General features: G+C 41.4%; 1 protein-coding gene across 1 annotated transcript in view; it reads right to left on the bottom strand.

The window, feature by feature from the left end:
• Positions 1-15224, bottom strand: part of galnt14 (UDP-N-acetyl-alpha-D-galactosamine:polypeptide N-acetylgalactosaminyltransferase 14 (GalNAc-T14)) — an 89595-nt gene that overhangs the window by 31624 nt on the left and 42747 nt on the right. The window contains exon 3 of the mRNA XM_044049888.1: positions 3217-3315. Within this exon, the coding sequence (XP_043905823.1) occupies positions 3217-3315 (99 nt within the window). The remainder of the gene's footprint in view (positions 1-3216; positions 3316-15224) is intronic.

The raw sequence follows: 15224 nt of genomic DNA, 5'->3' as shown, positions 1-15224 counted from the left end.
TAGAAGTCGCAGTTCTACACTTTGTCCACTCAGAGACTGATGAGCCCGAAATCAGCAGGAGGACAATTTCATCAGCAAATCTGCACCACAGGGATTTAAACATTCCAATCAGTTCAAATCTTCACATTAAACAATATCTTCAATATCCAAATTTCTCGGAATTCCAACTTGAATCCAAGAATTTTTTAGATTCTCAGAATTCCAACTTCAAGAATTTCTCAGATTTCCCACCTTAATCCAAGAATTCCGACTTTAATATAAGAATTTCTCAGATTTCCCACCTTAATCCAAGAATTCCGACTTTAATATAAGAATTTCTCAGAATTCCAGCTTTGATCTAGGAATTCTTAGAATTCTGTCTTGAATCCAAGAACTTCAACTTTAATCTCAGAAATCCTAATTTGAATTCCTACTTTAATTTAAGAATACTAAGAATTTCTCAGGTTTCTGATTTTAATCGATGACTTCCAACTTTAAGATTAAAATTCTCTGAATTTCTCAAACTTCAGACTGTAATCTCAGGTGGTCTTATTTATTTTTATTGTCCCTAATCCTCTTCCGTACACATTTAACACATCTGAACTAACAAATATAAATGGAGATTATTGTAATCATGATTTTCTGCAGTCAGATTACGTACATGTTTAAATCAGGTGAGTTTGCAGATTAAATGAGATTAAAAACGTGAATTATTCTTCAGACTTTACTGTATTTTCTTTATATTTGTATCATCCTGTGACGAGCAGAGAAAATCCTCACAGGACGACTTGTTTTTAATCTGTCGTCCATGTTGGGATTAACGAGTCCAGACGTCTCAACACGACTGCTTTGAGTTTCCCTCATCCAAGCTCCTGTGACGTTCAGTCTTTACAGTTAAAGGATGTTTAAAAGCACTTTTTACAAGAACCAACTCTGTTTCTCCAAAATAATCTCCAATCTCAGTTTCATAGGTTTCATTTTTATAAACATTAAAAACTCATCATCAGAGAGCTTTTTAGTGTTTGATATTTAAGTCACAATATGATATTATTACGATATTTAAGTCACAATATGATATTATTACGATATTTAAGACATGATACCATATTTAGCTCACGATATGATACTAAGGTCATGATATGGTATTATCATATTTAAGTCACACCATGTGTCACTCTCTGTCTCTCTGTCTCTTTCTGTGGAAAAAAAAAAAAAGATGAGATCAATTCTTCAGATCAGCACCTGATTAGATATCGACAGACTATGTCTATGTGTGCCTGTGTCTGTGTGTCTCTGTCTCTGTGTGTCTGTCTGTGTCTGTGTGTCTGTCTCTGTGTCTCTGTGTGTCTGTGTGTCTCTGTCTCTGTGTCTCTCTCTGTCTCTCTGTCTGTGTCTCTCTATGTGTCTCTTTCACTTTGTGTCTCTGTCTGTGTCTCTCTGTGTGTCTCTCTGTCTGTGTCTCTGTGTGTCTCTCTCTGTGTGTCTGTCTCTCTGTGTGTCTCTTTCTCTGTGTCTCTCTGTGTGTCTCTGTGTGTCTCTGTCTCTCTCTCTGTGTGTGTCTCTGTCTCTGTGTGTCTCTGTGTCTCTCTGTCTCTGACTGTCTCTGTGTGTCTCTCTGTCTGTCTCTGTGTGTGTGTCTCTGTCTGTGTCTCTCTGTCTGTCTCTGTGTGTGTGTCTCTGTCTGTGTCTCTCTGTCTGTGTCTGTCTCTGTGTGTGTGTCTCTGTCTGTGTGTCTCTGTCTGTGTCTCTCTGTCTCTGTGTGTCTTTGATGTGTAAAAGCTTTTCTTCATTGTCTCACAAACATCATTTGTTAAATTAGAACCTTTTAAAATGTCATTTTCAGGCTTTTAACACAAACTCTGTTTTCAGATGAGAAAAATGACTGCACTTAGTGACAAATAAAGACTATTATCATGTTTCTGCTGCTGCTTCTACTCCTGCTGCTGCTGCTGCTGTTTCTGCTGCTGCTGCTGTTGCTGCTGCTGTTACTGCTGTTGCTGCTGCTGTTACAGCTGCTGCTGTTTCTGCTGCTGCTGCTGCTACTCCTGCTGCTGCTGCTGTTTTCTGCTGCTGCTGCTGCTGTTTTCTGCTGCTGCTTCTACTCCTGCTGCTGCTGCTACTGCTGTTTCTGCTGCTACTGCTGTTGCTGCTGCTGCTGCTGTTTCTGCTGCTGCTTCTACTCCTGCTGCTGCTGCTGTTTCTGCTGCTACTTGTTTCTGCTCTGATCCACTCACTCTCCCACACCAAAGCCCATAGAGAAAATGAGTGATTTGAACATCACACTCACACACAGGAGTTGTTGATCCACTGCTGCCTCCACCACTAAGTTCAAATGTCTTATTTTGTGACTTCGGCATTAAAAGTGCTTCAATCAGATTTAACTCAGTGACACAAAGTGACCACACGAGGCAGCAGTAGCGCAGCAGCTCCTTTGTCCCTGTGAGCTATAAGTCTGGTGTGTGAGTGGTTTACAAACTTCATTTTCCTTCCACGGCGCCTTCATCTAACCACGCTTCAAAATATAGTGATCCCTTTATACCTACATATATAATAATATATCGTAATAACATATATAACATATAAATATTCAAAAAAAATCTTTGCGGCAGTGAAAGAAACCTCGGAGGATTTGTTTCCGAATTTATAAAACACAAAAGAAAAGACCACACACACACACACACACAGTATATAGTGACACAGCCAGAGCTGAAGGGAGCGCAGCGACCCAGGGAGACAGATTGTCTTTTAATTGGTTGAAAACTGCAGAGCTTTGAGATGGGCTGAAGGGAGAGGAGACACACACACTTACACACACACACACACACACACTTACACACACACACACACACACACACACACACACACACTTTTCAGAGCAGGCACAGAACACACGGTCACTCTCCCTGATGGTCAGGGAGAGGCGTAGTCCCTGCCTTGACTTGACTGGTATAATAGGCTAGAAGACATGGGCCAAAACCTGGAAGTGTGTGTGGGTACGTAATATTGATGTGTGCGTCAGCCTGATGACAATCTTGATGTATTATTGTGCGTCGCTGAAATGTGTGTGTGTGTCTGTTCTAGTCTGTGTTTGTGGCAACCTGCTGATTCGAACTTTAAAAAGCGGGACAATGGTTCAGAGATTCTGGGTCAGAATAGTTTAAGCATGTGTGTGTGTGCGTCTATATTAATAACGTGTGTGTGCGTGGGTGTGCGTGTGCGTGTGTGTGTGTGTCACACCTCCTGATGGTGCGCAGTAGTGTGGATCTGGCCTCGTTGTGGAAGGTGATGATGATGGAGGTTGGAGGAAGATCAGAGTCGTAGTGAAGCGTGGTGCACCTGCAGAGAGAGAGAGAGAGGGAGAGAGGGAGAGAGAGAGAGAGACAACTAAAAACATCTTCAAAATGAGCAAATGTGTGACAGACAACAGGCTGTACATCTGCTGGATTTATCACTCATTTATTAATTAAACCAGGAGGTTTTTCAAAAGTTTGCCTACAGTTGCAATGCTTTTTTCACGCTAACTGACCCCAACTTTAATGCTTAACTTATGCTAACTGTTAAATTTGAAAAACATACTTCTGTCTCTGCTTTACCTTCATTTCCTCTAAAACTATAGGACTTTAAAATACTAAGCTTTCATCCGTCTCATATTAAAGATAAAGTTAACTTACACAAAGCTAACAGACACAAAGCTAGCAGACAAAAAGATAACGGACACTAAGCTAACGTACGCAAAGATACCCGTCTTCACTAGGTGGTGTCGTTGTACGATAATTGATCATGTGATAACGGAGAAAAAGACAATAGACGAAAAAATATATATAAGTTACACTACTTTGAAAATGCTAATCCTGCGTTTTAGGGGTGGAGCTTAGACAAATGGTAGGTGTTAATAGGAAGGAGTGGGATGTATGAGTTGTGTAACGTAACGACAGGTTAAATAAAAATCAAAGTAATTTATGTTCACACAGAACAAACATGTCTTTAAACAAGGGTTCGAATCCCGGCTCCGCTACATCTACATGACCCTTGACCCCGAACTGCTCCTGACGTAATGATGAATGTAATGAATGAATGAATACAGCCGGTGTACACACACACACACACACACACACACACACAGTATAATGAGCACACTGGCCTTTACCTCTCAGATTTGATGGATTGGTGACATTTTCTCACAGAAACAGTCGACCTGTTCTGTGTGTGGGTGTGTGTGTGTGAGGACCAAAGGAAGTGAGGAGAATGCGTCTTAGGCTTTAGTTTTAGTTTTAGTCTACTGCAAACGACGTTAACTAAAATACTCACACTAACACACCTTACGGACAAAAACGTCCTCATTGAAACTCATTCAAATCACTAAAAACTTGTCAATTTAAGGGTTAAAAACTGACTGTTGGTCTAAAAAAGGTAACCACTCAAACCGCATCAGCAAGTTATAACGAGTATGTTAAAGCTGTACTACGCAGTGTGTTATAATTTTTTTTTACATAATATGAAAATCTACTTGCTTCTATTGTTTCTTTCTCTTTGCATTCTTTAATCTAACTTGTCTCTGTCAGCATGTCGTACCACCACACTTGTCCCTGTAAAGGACTATTTTCAGAGGCAGTTTCATATTATTCTACATTTGTTTAATTAGTGATTTAACAGTGTTTAAGTGTTAAGGCCTCGTGTCACCCGGTGACATGCCCCCCCACCCCCACCCCCACCCCAAAATTATTATAAATATTTATATTTTAGCAATTTGACGTAAGGAGAAAAAAACACACACACACACACACTTCCTGTCTCCGCCCACTTCTGCTCTGCTGCTGTTTACACACACACACAGTTTTGCTCCCTCAGCTTTTTCCTTTCTTTACTTCCTCTCGTCTTCTGTCCTCTTCCTCCATTGTCCTCCTCCCCTCTTTTTTTCCCATATGCACTGAATATATTTGTCATATCATTTCCCATCATGCCCCTCACCTCCTCCTCTTTCTCTCCTCCATCCCTCTATCTCTCCGTCTCCATCTCTTGCTTTTTCTGCAGCTGATTTATTCAGCAGCTCCACCAGAGAGGAACGATAAGAAGATAAAGACGAGTGCTTTCTGTGTGTGTGTGTGTGTGTAATAGCGTGTGTGTATGTGTGTGTGTGTCAGAGAGAAGGACAAACGAGGCAGAGAGACACAGTGACAGAGATGTACAGATAAAAGTTGTGCTGACAGATGACTGATGTTCAAGCTGATGTGAACAAGAACAAGCTCTTCCCTGTGTGTGTGTGTGTGTGTGTGTGTGTGTGTGTGTGTGTGTGTGTGTGTGTGTGTGTATGTGTGTGTGTTTGCGTGTGTGTGTGTGTGTGAGCGCCAACTTCCTGATGCGTCAAATCTCAAGACAAACACACACAGACTGAAGGAGGAAAAATAAGACGACAAAGAAGAGGAGAAAGGAAGGAAGGAAGGAAGGAAGGAAGGATGAATGGATGAAACCTTTATTTTACCGGGAAGTCACATTGAGATCTAAATCTCTGTAACGAGTTGACAAAAACAAGACAAGAGAAGGACAAAAACAGGTGAGAGGAGGAGAGAAGGGAATAGGAAAGGAGGTATGCAGGAAAGGAACAATTTGAAGAGGGAAATAAAAGAAAAATGAAGAAATGCACATGGAGGAAGTCAAGTTTATCGTTTGTAGCACAACTGAAGCTACGTGACTTTTTAAAGGATCAAAGAAGATCCAACACTCCCTTTAATGTCCTACCATCAAAGAGCAACAGTTACGCACAAGCTCGTCTTTGATCTTCTTTGATCAAAGACGAGCTTGTGTGTTTGATCAAAGACTGTTGCTTGTGTTTCCATGCAAAACACAGAGAAAAAAAGGGGACAAATAAACACAAAACTGCAGTATTAGTTTATAAAACCCTAAAGTTTCAGAACAAACAGTGTTGTGTTGTTTTCCTGGGCTCTGCGAAGTGGATCGGCACTTCTGTAATTTGATGATGTCATCAGAAATCCTCACCACTCCTCTCACCACTGTAGCGCCCCCTGGTGCGGGCACTAGTCCGGGCACATCCGGTTGCGTACATTCAACCGCAGAAGAAGAAGAACTACTACTCTCGTTGTAGCTGCTGAGATGCAGAGCATCCACCGTGCCAGAAGGGGGAGCTGTGTATCTGAGAGCTCACGTGCTAATTACGTCACTTCCAGGTACCTGGCCAATCACAGGACAGACTACTACTCTACTGTCACAGCACACACACACACACAGATGAACACCTTTTCTCTGTGTCCTTCTCGACCTCTTTTCTGCTCTCTCGCTCTCTCTCTCTCTCGTCCATAACCTCACTTGCCCTCAGTGTCTCTCGCCCCTCTCTTGTTTTCAGTGAGATTTAAAGGTACAGTGTGTAATCCCATTGGTTCCTTCCTTCCTTCTTTCCTTCTTTCCTTCTTTCTTCCTTTCTTCCATTCAGGTGTTCACAGAGGAGAAGATGGCCTAGTTTTTTTGGCTGAATGGACAACAGGCATTTACATATTTGCGCACGCACACGCACACGCACACGGACACACACACACGCGTCTCTTCTTCTTTTCTCCCATGAAAGAAAAGAAGAGATGAGAAAAGGACGGATGAGTCGGGGATTCTCGATAATGCTTCATTTCTTCTGTAGGTGAAAAAAAATTCCATTAGAGGAAAATGTGCGAGTGAGTGAGTCCAGAGAATAGTTTCAGTCGATTCAACTCTTTTAATTGAAGCAGCTTTTTAATCCCCACAGGAAGTTAAAGACTATGAAAGAGGAAGTGACAAACATGGATATTTATTCACTTCCTCTGCGTCGTCTTAACTTTGAGTTCATTTAATTCTTCTGTCAAGTAAGAAATCTGTCTCATCATCATCATAAATATCACCAAACGACGCCATGTTGGCAGGAAAACAGCGGCGTTCGCGTCCACTCATGACGTGACCGTGTTTTCAGCACGCTGCAGACGGACAGTCGGGACAGAGGGACAAAAGGGTCCACCACTAACTGTCAGTATAGAGTTCCTGTAGCTGACACCATTGTGGCAGGAAGTGGCAGGAAGCAGCAAAAACACACCATAAGTAGCGGGGCTGCGTGAAATGGATTGGTGGGCCGCAAGTGGCCCACAGGCCGTGGGTTTGACACCTCTGCATGATGGAGCAAGGTGTTGCGCTTTGTTCGGTCGCATCAACTTGCGTCGCAATTTAAAATTCCTTTAGTTAAGTGATAAGTTAAGCTGTTATTCATGACACTGAAGTTAAGAGGAAACTTAAGGGCAAATGTAATAATGTAATTATTTAAGGTAATGTATTTTCAGACGCTGTGATATTTATTAAACCTTAAATGTGGTTGAACAATTGCAGTGAGTTAAGATTCCCTTAAGAGTCCACTTAACTGCCGTACAGATGCTAACATCAGCACCGTTAAGGACTATTTTAAGTGCTTTTATTGCAATGTTTTCTCTGAAGCAGAGTGAGGGAAAAGTTTAAGAGAAAGTTCAGTGTGTTTCCAATATAAAGCACCAGGGGGCAGTGGTGGGTGGAACTCTGAAATCTGGATTTCCTGCCAACACTTACACTTTCACTTAAAACACAAAACAACACATTTAAGAAAGTTTCACACTTTCTCCCAAAAATAACACACGCACACACACACACACACACACATACACACTTTGTGTTGTATTTCGACAGAACGACGCACACACAGACTAAACATAGACGTGGAGGTTGTTTTCACGCCAATCCCGGCCAAGACGAGGCTTCGTCTTCCAAACTCTCTGCAACGCCCACGAGAGGACGAGGAGGACGTGAAGGGAGAAGACGGAAGACGAGGGGAGAAGACGTGAAGACACAAGAGGACGAGGAGAAGAGAAGACGCTGAGGAGAAGACGAAGACGCCAGAGGACGAGGAGAGGAAGGAAGACACGAGAGGACGAGGAGAAGACGGAAGACGAGGAGACCCGAGAGATCGGTAGGAGAAGACGAAGACACGAGAGGACGAGGAGAAGACGTGAAGACGCAAGAGGACAGGTGGAGACTAGCGAAGACACGAGGACCAGGAGAAGACGCGAGGACGCAGGAGGGAGACGCATCAAGAGAGGACGAGGAGAAGACGTGTGAAGACGCGAGAGGACGAGGAGAAGACGTGAAGACGCGAGAGGACGAGGAGAAGACGTGAGAGGACGAGGAGAAGACACATTGTTAAAGAATATTTGCGTGTTCTCAGTTTTTTTATTTTTTTATCGTCTACTACGAACAACGTTCATAAAAATACTGATGGGTAGAAAATCCCAACAATGACAAACAAAATAAATCAATGGCGTAAATATCAGAGAGCGCGAGTGTCGCCGTGTAATCACAGCCTTCACACGGATAATTGCTGAGTCATCCAAACACATTCACATGTAGAAACTTCAGAAAACGCCGCCGCCGTCGCAGTAATTACACGCGTTCACGCTCCGCTTCATCGTCGCCGCGGAGACGACTGACGTCCGCACACTGATGCGACTGTGAAGCTGTCAGATCCCTGCACTGCTTTTGTTTAACAGCGTCTCAAAAAAAAAAGGGACAGTTCAAGGAGTTTTTTTTGTTTCGAGATAAAATCAACGATTCTCTCTGTGGGGTTTGGTGCGGGAAAGTGAGCGGTTTATAAATGTAGTTTCCTGTTGGAAAACCTGATCAAATCTACGTCAGTTTAAGTCTGCGATGTCTTAAGAACATGTTCACGTCTTTATCTCTCTGTTAGACACACTTTTCAAACAGGAAACTGAAGTTCGTAAACCACTCACTCTCCCACACCAAAGCCCATAGAGAAAATCAGTGATTTTAACGTCACAGCACACAGGAGCTGTTCATCCACTGCTGCTTTTATCAGTGAGTTCAAACGTGTTATTTTAACACTTCGGCATTAAATGTCCTTTGTTCAGATTTATCTCAGTGACACAAAGTGACCACACGAGGCAGCAGTAGACCAGCAGCTCCTGTGTCCCCGCGAGCTAAAATCACTGATTTTCTTTATGGGGTTTGGTGTGGGAGAGTGAGTGGTTTACAAACGTCAGTTTCCTGTTGTAAAGTGTGTCTAACAGAGAGATAAAGACGTGAACATGTTTTTAAGAGCTTGTGGACTTAAACCGACGTAGATTTTATTAGGTTTTCCAACAGGAAACTGAAGTTTCCTCTCCCACACCAAAGCCCATAGAGAAAATCAGTGATCTTAGCTCACGGGGACACAGGAGTTGTTGATCCGCTGCTGCCTACTTCAGTAAATTCAAATGTCTTATTTTAGTGACTTCGGCTTTTGAAATCCTCAATTCAGACTTAAATCAATGACCCAAAGTGACCACACGAGGCAGCAGTAGACCAGCAGCTCCTGTGTCCCCGCAAGCTAAAATCACTGATTATCTCTATGGGCTTTGGTGTGGGAGAGTGTGAGGAGTGAACAGGAGTCTGACATGTTTCTCATCTTTTACCAAAAACAGGAATAACATCTGCTAAATTTAGCTCAGACTTCAGAGAGAACCCACCGAGTGAAGGAAGTTAGTGAATGCAGCGGTGTGTGCGTGCGTGTGTGTGTGTATTATACATGAGCGTGTTCCACCTGTTATGTTTGCAGGTAATGAGTTCACACAGCAGACAGTGTGGCAGCCTGTCGCTCTCTCCACCTCCTCACTACTGCTCACATTACAGCGAGTGGGAGAGAGACACTCAGTTAGCATCCGTACTTTCTATTAGAGAGAGAGAGAGAGAGTGCGTGTGTGTGTGTCTGTACACACACACAGGAAACCATCACTCACTCTGTAGCCTCAGGTCAGACACACACACACACACACACACACACACACACTGTGGTAGATGGATGTTGGCTGGCAGAGGTTTTTCCACATGGAGGATTCTGTACAATGGATCTGTGGTCACTCTACATCTCACACACACACTCACACACACACACACACACACACACACACACACACACACACAATTTAGTTGCATCAATATTCTGTGTGTTCGTGTGTATTCGTGTGTGTGTGTGTGTTTTCTAGGGTGATGAATGAAGCAATATTTCAGTCTAAACCAGCGTCTAACCACAGATGGTGGTATAGAGAAAAGCTTATGCATTATACACACACACGCACACACACGCACACACACACATGCACACACACACACACACACACACAATGCTGTGAAAAGCCCATCTGTCAGCATGACACAGTCTGCAACACAGAAGAATCACCTGTGTTATTACACACACACACACACACACACACACACACACACACACACACACATACATCTGTATGCAAACACACACTCACACATACACACACGCACACACACACATACATCTGTGCAAACACACACTCACACATACACCCATGCACACACACACAGTATGCATTGCATTGTGTTTGATTGTGTTTTTGGGAAAAACCTGGAGGGCAGAACCCCAGCCAAGCACACACACACACACACACACACACACACACACACACACACACACGCACACACACACACACACACACACACACACACACACACACACACACACACACACAGGACTCAGCATTGACTCAAATTCCTTTGCAAAGACCAAAAAGTAAACTTTTAACCCGTTGCTCAGAAAATGAGGTTCTGCCTCATTAGGACCAGGTTTTTGATCTCCACGAGGACTGTACTGGTCCTGACAAGGTCAGTGTTTAAGAGGCCCTATCACAAAGCCAGACGTGCAGCTTGTGAACAGGCAAGGCATGCAACTGCTTGGGGCCCCGAGCCGATAGGGGGCCCCCGAGTCTCGGAGCCTGAGGGCTGTTTTTACCTTAATGTATCACAAACGTGCAGTGACCAGCCGTCCCCCTTAAACAACAACGGGTGATTTGCAATGACATCTCAGTAGGAGGCCTCCCTAAAGGGGCCCCACGTCAATCCCACCTCACGTTAACCTGAGGGAAGTTATCATTCTGCAAGTTTGAAAGAAGCTGAAGTCAAATGAAGAGGAACTATCAGTCAGGTCGTGAGAAGAGAAAGAAGAGAAAAGACAGAAAGACAGTGGTAGGTGGTGCTGCTGGTGCAGATCATAACTTTAACAGTAAATGACTGCTGTTATTGAACGGTTACTTTGTCTCACGAGGACACAGACTTCAACAGCAGCTCACATTAGCGTCAGAGCGCTAGTTGGCGCTAACGCTAACGTACGCGATTGTGGTCATTTCATTGATATCATTATTATTGTAATATCTGCATCGAAGCCCCCTTAACAGCTACTTATATGCAACACTTTCTTGTTGACTTGGGACACACGGCGGTGTAGTGGTTAGCACTCTTGCCTTGCAGCGAGAAGACCCGGGTTCGTGCCCCGGTTGGAACAAGGGCCTTTCTGCATGGAGTTTGCATGTTCTCCCCGTGTGTACGTGGGTTCTCTCCGGGTTCTCCGGCTTCCTCCCACAGTACGATGATGACGGACCTTTTTATGAACTTTTAACTTGTTTTTAACTTCTTATGCAGTATTTATTTTGTATTAGTACCAAATGTATTGGATTGGCTCATATATGAATACAGACCATAATACCAACGCTGAGTCTGACTGCAGACGCTTCTTTGAATCAGAGATTTTCGGACTTTTTTCTGCTGAGTCATGGTTTCCTCGTCGTTCTGGATTATCTCAGAGATAACGTACGTGTGTCTGGATTTTGACTTCTGAAGCGAGTGTTTGTGTCAGAGACGCACACGCATGCGTTTCACTGAACACAAGCGACTTTTTTTAAGAGTGTTTTTTTGAATAATCCCAGGTGAGTTCAGGGACATTGACACAGATGTTGGGCCAGTGCCTTGCTCAAGGTCACAGCAGGAGGCGTCGGCGTCTGTCGCTCATTTTTCATGATGTAAAATAAACCTGACTTTGTTTAAAAAGCTCCCGAGTGTCGCGTCATTAAAATAACGCTGAGGTTTTTTCATTTTTTCTAATTTATCTTTTATTTTTCCAGGGGAAATTCCCACACGTCGTAAAAGTCGACTTCATTTTCCGGGTTTTCCCGCTGAGAGCCACAACATTAACAACATTAACGTCTCTGCAGCCTCGCGCCGAGGAATCGCCGACACGTCGCCGCTTCTCCCCGATTTCAGGAATTAATGCTCAATTAAAGTGAAGGAGGAGAATCTGGTTTAGGCCACGGGACAAAAATACCAGAATCTCACTGTTTTTCTGACTGTTTTGAGGAATTAAACGTCTTCTTTACTCCATGTGAAGGTTTCCTGGATTATTTAAGAAGATAAAAACATGAAATATCTTGATAAATGATTTATTTTCCTTCATTCCTGCACACATAAACCTGCTTATTACAGTTTCAGTGAGGAAAGTTCAAAGCTTTCATACATTTAAATAAAGGAAAAGCGAAAAAGGGAATATTTCCTGGATTATTTATATTCCTTCATTTATGCTAACTTAATAAAGTAACCAATAAGTTTAATGTTGATGTTTTGATACACAGTATTTAATCCAGATGGAGATTAAACCAGATCATTTACATTTTGAAGTGGATTATTTAAGAAGAAAAAAACATTAATTCGCCTGAGAAAGTCATTAATCTCTGAACATTATATAAAGTTTCTGTGAAATAACATCAACATGAAAGTGTTTTCTTATTGTTTAGAAAAATTAATTTACAGTATATTTGAATTCTTCCTCTTTACTCTACAGGAAGATTCCCCAGATTATTTAAATTACCAGAACTATAAATTAGCCTCATAAAATATTTAGCTGCCTTCATTTCTGCACAAATAATACCGCTTTAATGAGTAAATAAAAAAACAGTTTCTTCTTCTTCCCTGGATTATTTAAGAAGATAAAAACATTCTTTAGATAGCTTCACACAGTTTCTGTAAAAGATAACGGTTTTTCATAAATGAACGTGTAGTATATACTGCGAAAAGAGAAAGATCCACCAGATTATTCAAAGTTTTTTTGGCAGATTATTTAAATTGAAGAAAAAAGCTTCATTAGCTTCAGAAATACATTAAGTACATTAAAAGTAGATTATTAGATTATTTTAAAAAAAGGCCAAACCACTCATTATCTTCGTTTTTGATCCATTCAATGTCAAAATAAGACATATTTCTTATTGTTTTGAGAGATTAATGTACAGTAGACTTTTATTATAATCCAGGAGGACTATAATAAAAGGAGATAATCCAGGAGGATTTCCTCCTGGATTATCTAAGAAGCTGTAAATAAACTTTATCGCGTCATAAAATATTTCGATTCCATCATCAAAAAAAATGACTGTGAGAAATGAATGGAGCGTAAAAAAAAAACCCACAGGGACATTTCCTGGATTATTTAAAATTATTTAAACTATACATTAGCTTCATAAAGTATTTCGATGGTGTCATTTATTTTCTTCCGTGTAAAAAAATGTCTTAAAGTTTTGAGGGATAAATGTATAAAAAAAGTGTTTGGATTTGCTTTTGAGAAACTAACGAACAGTAAAAAAGAAGATTTTTTAAATTGATAAACAACGTATTTAGGTCATTTCAGCAAGAAAATATCAAATAAAGACCGGTTCCTTAGTACAGGAAAAGTGATTATAATATCTTCTATATTCTATAAGAAGACTTCCTGGATTGATTTAACTAAACCTTAGCTTTGCACCGTTTTTTAAATCATTTCATTTCTGCAAGAAAATGTCAGAATGAACAATAAAAGAGAGAAAATGGAGTTTTGTTTTCATGCTGCACGGATTTAAAGACATTAAGTATTTATATTTCTGCAGACTTCACTGTGATATAGACGTGAATCTGCGATCGTACATCACGCACACACACACACACACACACACACACACACACACACACAGAGAGCGCTCGATAATGTCTGCTGGATCTCCATCTGTGATTCAGGTCTCGTCTAGTGATGCCTTCAGGCTAAATGTTGCAGGAAGTGATGCTGAAAAAGATCTGTGTTTCTCCCTCCGGTCGTCTCCTCCCCTCATCTGTTACACACACACACACACACACACACATGCACACACACACACACACACACTCACACACTCACACACACACACACAGGTGCAGAGTGTGATGTAACACAAAATGACGATGCTCGTACAAAAATACATTAAATTAAAATTTCCTTCAGGATGAATTTAAGGGCATATATTCACACACATGTGCACACACACACACACACACGTGCACACACACACACACACAGTGGTGTGTTCAGGGTCACAGTGTGCTCAGACCGCGGTGCTAAAAGTAGAACCTCGCTGACGTTGATCTATGACTTCACTCTGTGCCGTGTTCTAGAAAACTTCAATGTAATAAAGGATGAATATTTTTCAGCCTCAGGGTCAGAACAAGAAGTTATTTTTTATTTTTTAAGTGAAGAAAAACAGCAGCTAACTTTGGGAAAACAGTGTAATTGTGATATTGTGAATGGGAAATATTGTCGTTTTTACATCATTATTCTAATTTTCATTCGAGAAGTACCACTTAATGATACTGATAATTGCAATAAATAATTATAAAAAAACAAAAAATAATCACTAATAATTCCACAAAAATCAACATTTACAGTAAAAATCAAACAAAATAACCGTTTTCATCTCTGATTAGCATCAGCGAAGCTAAGAGGAGCACTCACACTCATTATCTGGCCGTTAGCGTTAGCCGTGAATGTTTGCTGTCAAACATAAAACGCTGTCATGTTTCACTTATTTTGGCTTTTCACAGACTCCTCCTGTGAAATCGTAGTATAATAACAATTTATAATAAAATCGTATAAGAAACGACGTGCGTTCCTGATCTGCTCAGTCGGGAACAAATCCTTATTTTACGGAACACTTGGCAGCTCTATATATGTATATATATATATATATATACATATATATATATATATATATATATGTATATTAAAAATAATTTAAAAAAAAGTTTTTATTAATCATTACAAATGTGTTTGTTTCATCTTCTGCTCCCACTGTGACTCAGCTGTACTTGGCGCTAACGTAGCACGCTAGCACGTTAGCACGTACGCTGTGAGCATGCTTACGCGCGTGACTGAGCTCCCAGCTGAACTCGGCCGTGTTTTCAGCTTCAGCTGCGAGTTACACTTTGATTTAATGACGTTTGTGATTTGTTTTCTCTACAACAACAACAACAAGCTCGTGCAGCACGCTAACAAATGAATTGATATTTCACATTCATTTTAGCTTCTTCGCTCGACCTTCTTCAAACTCAACGGGGAGTAAACG

The sequence above is a fragment of the Solea senegalensis genome, linkage group LG17, assembly GCF_019176455.1.
Source record: "Solea senegalensis isolate Sse05_10M linkage group LG17, IFAPA_SoseM_1, whole genome shotgun sequence".
Taxonomy (NCBI): Eukaryota; Metazoa; Chordata; class Actinopteri; order Pleuronectiformes; family Soleidae; genus Solea; species Solea senegalensis.
This window is presented reverse-complemented; position numbering and strand designations above follow the sequence as displayed.